At 40.4% G+C, this 12,091-nt stretch overlaps 1 protein-coding gene across 3 annotated transcripts in view; it reads right to left on the bottom strand.

Annotated features, from left to right (window-relative positions):
* TP63 (tumor protein p63) overlaps nucleotides 1–12,091 on the bottom strand; it is a 224,594-nt gene that overhangs the window by 75,611 nt on the left and 136,892 nt on the right. For all 3 annotated transcript variants that reach the window (XM_007083553.3, XM_042998999.1, XM_007083556.3), the window contains one exon: nucleotides 4,342–4,596. In XM_007083553.3, the coding sequence (XP_007083615.2) occupies nucleotides 4,342–4,596 (255 nt within the window). The remainder of the gene's footprint in view (nucleotides 1–4,341; nucleotides 4,597–12,091) is intronic.

The following is a 12,091-nucleotide window of genomic DNA, read 5'->3' on the forward strand; positions in this document are numbered from 1 at the left end:
GAACTCACGGACCGCGAGATCATGACCTGAGCCGAAGTCGGACGCTTAACCGACTGAGCCACCCAGGCGCCCCGGAAGAAGTTTAAAATAAATACCATATTTTTATGGAACTGGACACACAACTGTATTTGTTATGTAAAAAATAGAGGGGTGCTTTGGTGGCTCAGTTGGTTAAGTGTCCGGCTTTGGCTCAGGTCATGATCTCCCAGTTCGTGAGTTTGAGCCCTGGATCGGGCTCTGTGCTGACAGCTCAGAGCCTGGAGCCTGCTTCGAATTCTGTGTCTCCCTCTCTCTCCGCTCCTTCCCCATTCACATTCTGTCTCCGTTTCTCTCTCAAAAATAAATAAACATTAAAAAAATAAAAAATAGAGAAAGCAAAGGAAATATGCATATACACTTTAAATGTATTAATTGTGTTTTGGCAGTAATTATGCGTAAAATCAGAATGAAAAGAGAAAACACAAAAGGACAATGACAAGTGATAAAATGGTACTAAACAGTTTTTATTACAGAATTACCAGAATACCATGTAGTAAGTGTGGCTCTTCCTAATGACAGCTGCTTCTGCTGCTTCCCATTTGTGCACGGTTTTAAATTATAGTGTTTTATTTTGAAAAGTTGCTTTAAAATGCACATATGCCTAAGAAATAGGTGTTGTGTAATAGGACATTTAAAAAACCCTCCATCCACCTTTTGGGATGAACAATGGATGTTGTATGGAAACCAATTTGACAATAAATTTCATATTAAAAAAATAATAAAATAAAATAAAATAAAATAAAATAAAATAAAATACCCTCCATCACTTGGTCTTTAGCACCATACTACACAGGGCCTGTGTGTCCCTGTATGTCTCCTTCTATCAATCAGGGGGAAAGACAGTCTAGACAGGATGGCAGACAGACTTGAACTGGGAGTGAGGGGTCCTGGGTTCCTTTCCCTCCTCGACAGGTGATAAGCCTTGGAACCTTAACTTCTCTAAGTTTCCTCATTTATAAAAGTGGGGCTAACAGCCTCAGTTGTGAGGCTCAACCAAAATAAATGTATGGGACAATACTTTTTAAAATGTGAGGTCTATGGGGGCACCTGGGTGGCTCAGACCTTTAAGCGTCTGACTCTTGGTTTTGGCTCAGATCAGGATCTCACGGCTCATGATAGCTCTGCCGTCATGCTGACAGTGCTTGGTCTGTTTGGGATTCTCTCTCTCTCCCCCCCCCCTCTCATTCTCTGTCCCTCCCCTGCATACTCATGCTCTCTCTCGCTCTCTCTCTCTCCCCCGCCCTCAAAATAAATAAATGATGTTTGAAAAACAAACAAACAAACAAAAGTGAGGTCGATGTATAAGTGCGAGGATATATAATTTGGCTTAGAGACTCAGATGCTGCTATGTACAAGATACTGGTGTCTGTGGATAGATCTGAGGTCTTTTCAAGTGATTTCAACTGCTACTCAGGTAAGGGTTCAAGTGTCCTAAATTTAGAAGAAATGCAACTGGGCCTAAAATAAAACTGATGATGAACAAGAAAGTACTACTTAGGAAAACTCTAGACACCACACGCTACACCAGTAGGGGAGAATGGACATCTAATTCAACCTGTTCTATACAACCTGTAAAATTCTATATGGTTCTGTAAAATCTATAGGGCAGACTATAGACAAATGAACCAAGATCCAAGAAAGGCAAAACAGCTTAACCCAGGCCACTCATTAAATGGCAGGCAAAACACCTAATAAGAACCTAAGTCCTTCTAGAAGTGTCCTATGTTGATTATTAACACTAGCACACCAGAAGAAAAGAAAACAAATTTTACCAGACTCCTCTTTTTCCTCATCAGAGACACAGATCGAACACAAGAAAGACCAAGTGACTTGGCTAAAGTCACAAAGATGATCATGTCTAGAATCCAGGTTTTCTGCCCCCCAAAGAGTGACCTTTCCCCTAACAGCAGTGCCTACCCCTTTATTCAGGGTACAGACCTCACTGTTGTCCCACCTAAGGAAATTTTACCAGTATACTCCACAAGACATTTTATTTTCTTTTTAACCTGCCACTTAGGCATACATCCCCAACCTTGTGTGTGTGTGTGCATGTGTGTGCGTGTGTGTGTGTGTGTGTGACAATTTACTTGTCCTAGAGAAGGGCTTTGATGTTTCAGAATTGTGTTGAATCTAAAAAAAATAAACCTTAAGACTTCTGTATGGGAGGTGATACAGGAGGCGAAGGGTGGCTGATTTAATGTTCTACTTGCAACAAGATCTATCACCATGGTTCTTAAACCATTTTAGAAGGGAAGTGAGCAATCATTAAGTGGTCTCCATATGCCCATCAGCCCTTCAGATGTGCTTATTCCTAACACAGCAGAGCTTGGCCTGGGTATGCAAACAAAAAACTGTTAGCCTTGGAGATCAGGGATTATGAACACCCAATCGGCAACCCCTATTCTAAAGCACATTATGCTCCACTTATAAAATGGTTAGTCGGGCAGATCTTCAGCAAAGTATTACTTAGATTGATCAACCAATATTTATTAAGGCCTATGAACTCTAAGTTTACTCACCTTTAGTGTCCACCTCCAGGATTATTAATATAAAAGACACTCATGATTATAACACAGTTGGTGAGTAACACATGGAAAAAAGATCAAATTGTAGGCTCATACTTAGACTTTATGTTTGAAATATGAACCATGACAGAACCGCTTCTCCAATCATGAAAGAAAAGCACTAAAATAAAATTTTAGGCAAGTGTTGAACATCCTTATGTGGAACGGTAGAAAAAGAAAGAAAGAGGGGTGCCTGGGTGGCTCAGTCAGTTAAGTGTCCAACTTCAGCTCAAGTCACAATCTCAGGGTTCCTGAGGTTAAGCCCCGAGTCAGGCTCTGTGCTAACAGCTCAGAGCCTGGAGCCTGCTTCAGATTCTGTGTCTCCCTGTCTCTCTGCCCCTCCCTGACTCACACTCGGTCTCTCTCTCTCTCTCTCTCTCTCTCTCTCTCTCTCTCAAAAAATGAATAAACATTGAAAAAAATTTTAATTAGAAAAAACGAAAAAGAAAGAAAGAACACAATCCGGTGGGGCAGGTCAGAATCAGAAATAGGTCCTGTTACACAAAAGCCTCTGTCCGTTTAGGGATGTCATTTAACCTCCACATTCTTAGCTTTCCTTACTAGTGAAATGGGAAGTATACAGCTCATCCTACTTAGCTCTCAAAGAAGTGAAGACAAAATGAGGGAACACATGTGAAATTACATTGGGATGTAGTCTTATAAATGTAGATTGTTTTATGAACCATATACAGCTGGATTAAAGCAACAGTGAACTAGATGCTAAATATAGAAGTAAAACACTTTCCAAAGAAAGCTATTTGCCAAAGAGGAAAAAAAAACCTGTTAAAACAATTCTAAAGCTACTTTTCAATAAGAGGATGATACTTGGAAGTGCTTTTAGAATCCATGCAAATATTAAGTTGTTTGAAAAACATGCATGCCACTTTGGCATTGGCCATTCTTTGATCAAGCAATTAAAACCAGCCTTGTCCATCTCCTCCCTTATATACAAACCTTATTTATAATACATTACAATATGAACTTTGAAATAGAATAAACATTCTTGTACCTTTTTAATTTTTGAAAATATCTCCATATTTTCTTGGAAAAGTTACATATGTAAAGTTCTTTTTTTCAACATTTTTAATCATAATGTCTTTGGACTAATTCAGGACTCTGATGTACAGTTTTAGAAGCGTCTTTGGGGGAAAAATTATAAAGGTGATAAATCTATTTGTATCAATAAGTTACGATTCGTGTTATAGAACCTACACGTATAAACAAATTTAGCCCTTCCTTAATAAGTGAAATTTATATTTCTTATTACCCCATGCCTGTGATTTTATTTTTTAACCACATATTAATATGGCATTTATTTCTTTAAAATAAGGAGACTGGTAACTATCCTACATTCTGATAAATGCAAATACGCATCCTACGACTATGATATTTCTTATTGGCATACTGCTTTATAGCTTTCCAAAAACTTTTACACCAAGGACCCCTGACAGCCGGGAGGGGGGAGAACAGATTCGCTGAAAATACTACGTGCCAGCCAGAACACAGGACTTTGGTTCCCAGAGCAGGGCTTTGCCCACTCAATGGCACTTTTTCTTTCTCTGGTTCAGTGTTAAATAGTCAAAACCAAAATGTCCTTGGAGGACAGGGAGAAACTGTGAAATGAATCTCTAAGCCTTGACAGAGTTGAGAAGTCCCTGGGGGGGAGGAGGGAGCAATGAAGACCACCCTTGGAGGCAGGGGTCAGGTTTAAGGGCACACAGGTGCCCGGGGCTCTTACCGTCCAGGTGGCCGACTTGGCGGTGCTAGACTGCTGGAAAGACACGTCGAAGCTGTGCGGGCCTGGGTAGTCGGTGTTGGAAGGGATGGCGGGGGAAGGCGACAGGGCATCGAAGGTGGAGCTGGGCTGCGCGTAGGGCGACGGTGCCGTGACGCTGTTCTGCGCATGGTCTGTGTTGTAGGGGCTGGTGGACGAGGAGCCGTTCTGAATCTGCTGGTCCATGCTGTTCAGGAGCCCCAGGTTCGTGTACTGTGGCTGCAGGACACCCAGAAACCCCAGAGTTAGCCATTTCAGCTGCCCATCATTGCTCCGAAAAGGCGTCATTTGGTGCATGCGTTGTCCAGAAATCCACCGTGGGTCTATGAAACTTCATGTTTCAAGTAAAGGGACCAATTTGCGATACACGGAAACAGCAAGGGAAGTCTGAGGCCTGTGCGTGCCTTGTAAGGGTGCAGCCTTGGGAGACTGTGGTCTCCTGAAGAGCAACTAAAAGTAGAATATATACAACGATACTGAGGTAGCATTGTATGGTGATAGACGGTGGCTGCATGTGTGGTAGGCATATCATAGGGTATAGACTTGACATTACCATATTGTACCCCAGGAACGAATGTAACATTGTGTGGCAACTATATTTGAATTAAAGAAAATATGGAATACGTGCTCATTAACAAACTGGGCAGAAATGTCCAGTGTTTAGTAGGTGTATAGAATATCTTTAAAATAAATGAATACCACGTGCTACTCCCCCCCCCCCCCTCCGCCATGTTATTCAGAATGAGAATGATCACTGGATAGATATGTTATAAAAGGGATGTGCGCATCAAATTGCTGCAGATGGAACAAAAGCAGATGTTCTCCAAATTTCCTTGTAGTCTTATTATCTAAATTCTGTCCCAGGGTACCAAGAGTGCCCCCCAACCCCCGACCAAGGTCTCAGTTCGTCAAGACTGGCGAAGCATCGGTAGCAAGGTAAGGGTGAGCCACCTATATGCTTTTAAAAGTAACATGCTAGTGTATCATCCAAACACAGCCTCATTTTTCCTCTGTTCTTTCATTTTCTTTGCAGCAGTTTGTTCTTTGCCAGAGTAGAACATGTGTAAGAGAAATATCACTTAGTTATAATAAACATTCTATATTTGATGTAATTGAGGCGCACATTAGTTCGGGTAACTCTGCTGCCTGATGTCTTATGCCTTCTGTGCAAATGGTTACAGTAGGCATTCTGTGCATGGTATATGGAAAGAATGAATTAACTTTTCATTAAATCTGCATGTACGGAAAGAATGGATTAACTTTTCATTTAATCCGCAAAAAAAAAAAAATGTATTACTATCGGAGAGGGGGAGTGATTTGCTCAAGCATCAGCTAATAAGCAAAGAGTGGGAATTATGAAACCAAATCTTCTGACTCTGAGTCTAGGGCCCTGCCCAGCACCATCACACCTGTCAGCCTGAGGAGATAATTCAAGTCATTCCTAAACTTGAGTCAAACTGGACACATTTCCAGAAGGGGCAACCACTGTATGGGACAGGTTTGCTTGTACAGGTTAATCTCATTGTTTCTTCAAGGGAGTGAAGGGGAAACCAAGCAAAAGCAAGAAGAGAAAAAACAGTCTTGTGGGCACCGAGGAGACTGGCTTCTCCCTGGAAAAAGAACTCTGAGAGTCCTAGCCCCAGTAAAATGATGGAGAAGAACAAACTTACAAAAGCAATAGACACTTGACAAAAATGTTAATGAAACTAAATTATTTAACCAAACTTTTGGTATTTCACATGGCAGGGGGAGAAGCAAAGAGCTCTGCCATTCCCTTCAGTCCAGAGAGCATCTGTCTAAATGTTAAAGGCCGCATGCCCATTCCATTACATTTATACTTTCACATTCCACTGCCGAATGCCACGTCCCCATTTGCTCTTCAAATAACTATTAATCTCTTGACACTTATCCCCATGCTGACAAGAGCAGCTGTTTGTCTTGCCTCCTCTCCCCTCTGACTTCGGCAGCTCCTATCCCCCCCTCCTTCTTTCCATCTTCAGCTCTCCCCTCTTGACAGGTGAGGCAGGACTGCAGGTGAGATGAGGAGGGGAGAAGAAAATAAAACCCCACCCCCGAGGCCCCACAAAGCGTCCACCTCCCCACCCCCAGGCTGATTTCAAAGTCCCCAGGTATCCAAGCCTGCAGCAGCAGAGGAGGAATGGGATTGAAAAGATATTATTTGTGTTCAAGTTAAGGGTCAGCATGCAAAGCCCTCCTGAACGTCCGGGAGGAATCAGATAATGCTCCCAGAGGCACGTGCTTCCCTACAGCAGTACAATTAGGGAAGCGGCGGGCCCTGACATAAAGGACAAAGAAACTGGGCCGAGCACTTTCTCACAGGCAGTAAAATGCCTGTTGAGCCACCCTTCCCTCCTCCTTCCAGCTATGCAGAATTGGAACTTCAGCTAATTGTGGGCTTGGATGAGAACAAAGAAACATAGCCCTTTGAAAACTCTTTTTTTTTTTGATATATGTAAAGAGAAAAGTTTTGGGACCAGCTTTAAAAGCCAGTGAGCAAACACTCAGCACTTCGCTAAGGACTTAAGAGAAAGGGAAAATGCATTCACTTCAGAGGCACCTAGGAGACCCCTGGGACTGCGGTGAGGCTGAACATAATGGGTGGTTCTAAAGAAACAGAAGCCTTATTCCCAGTCATTAACAGCACTGTGGGTGCTGATGGCTGGGCTTTTAAATGCCATCATTTTTAATTCCAATCAGTTTAGGTGAAAAATTTTACTTAATAACAACAGAGTGTGCCTCCACTGCCTAGGTTTCTTTATGCATCATAAAGCTGGAATTCTCAGGTTTAGACAAAGAGCCTCTCACTATCCAAGATAAAAATGGAAAAACACATTTCAATGCAAACCTTTCTTAAATGTTACTTTAAAGAAACATAACCAAGTAGTATACTCAATTGTCTTAAAAAAAATCTAAAGTACAAAACCAGCACTACTAACTTTAAATTAATTAGCTGAAAATACAAACAAGAACAAACCCAAAGAATTCCATGAAAGGAAATCTGCTTGGATACTTTGCTTAACTTTATTAAAAATCGATGTCATAAGCCTGCCATGGGAAACAGTCCTTTTGAAGTTAATTTAAAAAGCATTTAGTTAACAACAACGAGAGAAGTTTCTTATTTGCCTCTTTGATTTGACAAGAGAGTGGACATGTGGACAGAGCAGCATTGGAGGCTGAGGGGCAGATCAACATTGCCGAGAAGAACAAGTCCTCCATAGGCCAGATCAGCAAAATAATTTGCATGACTCAGTGCAAAATGAAAATACAGGCCCTCTTGTTCATAAATTATTAAGTTTCAAAATGGTGATGCACCTGGCTAGCTCAGTTGGTTAGGAGTCTGACTCTTAATTTCAGCTCAGGTCACAATCTCATGGTTCCTGAGTTCAAGCCCCACTGTCAGTCCCAAGACTGCTTGGTATTCTCTTTCTCTCTGCACCCCCCCCCCCGACCCCCGCCCCATTCCCTCTCTGTCTCTCTCTCTCAAAATAAAATAAAAAAAATAAATAAACATTAAAAAAAATAAACATTAAAAAAATGGTGATAGCAGAGCATTAAACAAAGCACAGCACCCCTTGCTACTACATACCTTGTATGCCCATGAAGCTAGCTCTGTACCAGGTTAATGAGAACAATATTTATACCTTATTTTCCACCAAAGTGAAGCTGATGGGATGAATGGAGCAATGCCTGTGCCCCTTCTTTACTATAATTCCATGAATATAGGGGGTGGGGATCTTGTGTTATTCTTGGATGTTCATGTAATGCCTATTTACAGTGACCAGTAAAAAGAGTGTGAAAAGTTAGAACATGGCACTTGCACATCAGTCAAAAAGCTGCCCTTAGAAGAACTGTATGGGGTCGTCTATGTCCCATGTGTTCTGATGTAATAAAAACTATTAGCATATTTGAAATGAAATAGAAACTAGATTGTCCCTTTCTAAACCATGAGGCATCTTGATTTTGAAATAAACTTAATATATTCTGTAGACACTCAATGAATGAATGAATGCATGCATGCATGAATGAATGAATAAAAATGTCACATATCTACCCTATCATGTCTGAAAGAGGAGACAGCCTTGTTTCTACAAAACCTGAAAGGCAAAATGAACACAACTTGTCTGAAGTCTACTGTAAGACTGATAAAGTAAAACAACTGATTTCCTCTGAATTCAAACAGATGCATCATTTCCTATAAAATAACTTTGAAACAGAAGACTCACCACCTGGACCCTAGGTTTTTTACCAGCATCTGTAACTGGAATATATTCAGTTTCATCACACACTAGTTGATCTGACCGCAGAAAGGATGAAACACACCTTGGTCACAGAGACTTATACTCCTGGTAATCACAGAACAAATTGGGGGTGTTCTGAAACACGGAGCTGTCATGATTAGTGTAGGGATACCCAGGGGCTGAATCTTAAACTGCTTGCTTTTACCATTAGGAAAGAGTAAGTTTAGATAAGTAGTATTACCAAATACAGATAAAAGTATTTTCTTGTTTTTCTCCTCTCTTACACCCTTCACATTCTCATAGCCATCTATAGGCTCTGATTTGTTTCTTCACTAAACTTCAATTTGGATGGATTATTAGAATTATAATACAGAAGATTAGATTTTTTTTTTTCCTGAGTGACACTGCTGTAAGAGTGCCCTATAAATGCAATCCCTATTTAGTTTCATCTATTTTTTTCCCCCCTGGGTTACACTGTTAAATGATCTTAAACTCTGAACATAATATGAACCTAAATTTTCTTCTTATCTGCTCAGCAATACTGTGTCAGTATATATCACTGTAAATAAAACTCAATATTGAATACCTGGGTTGACAATGTAATAAGTACTTTAATATAAAAGAATTTAGCATCGGGACTCCTGGGTGGCTCAGTCGGTTAAGCGTCCGACTTCAGCTCAGGTCACGATCTTGCGGTCCGTGAGTTCGAGCCCCGCATCGGGCTCTGGGCTAATGGCTCAGAGCCTGGAGCCTGCTTCCGATTCTGTGTCTCCCTCTCTCTCTGCCCCTCCCCCGTTCATGCTCTGTCTCTCTCTCTCTGTCTCAAAAATAAATAAACGTTAAAAAAAATTTAAAAAAAAAGAATTTAGCATCAAAAAAAAAAAAAAAAAAAAAAAAAAAGGATCCCCATCAAGTCATTTGACCAGTGCAATGGAAAGAGGGACTTAGATATAATTTGTGTTTCTGAAAACTTTCTCCTCCAATTTATAAGATACATGTTATAAGTTCTATTTACTAGACATTACCATCCGTAATAGCTAATTTATGGCAGCATGGCAACAAGAGCTAACAGTCTATGGCAAGAGGTTAATTCAAAAAATAAGAAAAAAAGGAATTAAAGCCAAATCAGGAATAGGAGAGGTTGCTGTCAGGATATGTAATCGAAATTAATTTACTTCCATTTAGGAGTGCTTGGATGGCTCAGTCAGTTAAGCCTCTGACTTCAGCTCAGGTCATGATCTCACGGCTCATGGGTTCAAGCCCCACATTGGACTCTGTGCTGACAGCTCAGAGCCTGGAGCCTGCTTTGGATTTTGTCTCCTTTTCTCTCTGCCCCACCCCGACTCGTTTTCTCTCTCTCTCTGTCTCTCAAAAATAAGTAAACATTAAACAAATTTTTAAATGTTTCCTTGTCACAGGAAACAAGTTGCCCAAATTTCATTTGGAAGAAATTATATTTATAATCTTTGACTGATTATTAGAGAAGGCTAGGGAAGGGAATTGAATCCTCTTTAGGACTTACCATTCCTGAATGGATCCTAGTAATGGAACAGAACTTGGAACCTAGACTTGGTGATGTGGGATCTAAGTCCCAACACTGCCACTAATGTGCTGAAAACTCTGTGCAAGGTACATGAACTACCTGGACCTTAGTTTCCTACAAGGAGACTGAATCTCATGATCAAACATAAAAGCATTCTGATGGATGACCACACTCCTCCACAAAGCTATATTAAAGTGCCATGAGATTACTTTCAAAACATGAGATAACCTGCTTTTTTATTTATCCAGATTTACCAAGCCAAGCCTAGAAATCAGCAGCATGCATACACTTTCCTCAGCTGATTAAACCTTTCACCTTGGGTTTCCTGAAGGAGCTCTCGTGAACATTCTAAAGCCCCTCCTGGGAAAAGAAAGCAGTTTTCCTTGTGACCCTGGCTTTACAAAGCATTCATTCGAATATGCTCTAGTAGACAGTGCTATACTTCATCCCCAAATATCAGCAGGATGGTGACTTTTCAACAAGCACTGCCGTAGGGAGAAATGCTTGTCATTTTTTAGTTTTCTATTGCCTGCCTCACCTGAAAGAATGATGGCTTGTTTTATGCTAGAATTGAACACAACTGAGTTAAAATGCTCCATTTGTGGCCAAGAAGATATTTGTATAACAACGTCAAGTTGAAGTACCATCTTTCAACCTTAAGAATATATTCAGCATCTGATTTTTCTCAAGACCAGATTTTGTTCCTTGTAAAATATTTAGCTTCTTTTATCTTCCAAATGATCCCCCAAAGCACATGCTTCAAGGTAAAGTGTACTCATACCTTACAATAAACAGCCTGTAAGAATAAAGCACCTAAGCGCACAGGAACTTCTGGCAGCAGGCAGAGAGTTTACTAGAATGCTTTATGGTCTGACACAAAGTGCCGAGATTCCTTTGAGGCCCGAGATTCCGTAACTCAGGAAAGAGCTCCCTAAAAGCCAATGCCAGACAACCTCAGGTGAGATGAATAACTACACAGTTGGCTGATCAGGTGGACAGCGATGCCGAAAAACACTGGACAACAGCATTTGCAAATCCAGGTGATGGACCATGTTGAGGTTAAAACTCAGCCTAAATTTACTGAATTCACACTGTGGAGAGCTCAACCAAGAAAAAATAAACTTCAGGTTCTTATTTCAGTCAGTACTCCTTTTCAGTAATGACAAATGAGCAAAATTATAATCACAAGCATCTAAATTCTTCAAAGGGCTTTGTCACCATCAACATACCAAGGCGGCATGGGGCTTAGCAGAAAGGCATAATTCTAAATTCAATCACTTCTAGATGCGGATATTAAGGAAAAATATACAGAGTTCCAATTTTTTCAAAGTTGGAAAAAATATGTTTGAGGACATTTTCAGCCTCTCGCAATCACTGTTTTGATAGCTTTATTTAGCAGAAGTGGTAACGTGAAAGGAAGACAGTACATAGTAATGAAAATTTTCAGTGAAGGTTAGGTCACTTATATGGAAAGCATACCATGGTGATTTTAGAAGATCATCGATAATGTTTCATTGGTTTTTAAAATGAGTTTAAGGTATTTAAAAATAATTTTTGTAATATATCTGTGTAGGCCATATCAGAAATCATGACTTCGATCAGCTGGAGTGATTAAATGTGATTATCATTGTATAACAGAGGATAACTTTGTTTACCATGATGTGAAACTGAAGACACAGCCGTTTCAATAAACAGTGACCATTCAAATGTTTTAAAAGTCTGAAACGTATGGAGCATCCATATCCAATCCTGTCTACAAAAAGAATAGTAGCTACTCCTTCTACTACGAATAATCTTTCTGAGTCCTTACGTATGTTTTTTAGAGTCTTCAAGTTCTGCTCATTCATTTAATCCTCATGAGCTAGGTGGCATTATTATCCCATGTTTTATACATAACTTATAGATGAGGAAA

The sequence above is a fragment of the Panthera tigris genome, chromosome C2, assembly GCF_018350195.1.
Source record: "Panthera tigris isolate Pti1 chromosome C2, P.tigris_Pti1_mat1.1, whole genome shotgun sequence".
NCBI lineage: Eukaryota > Metazoa > Chordata > Mammalia > Carnivora > Felidae > Panthera > Panthera tigris.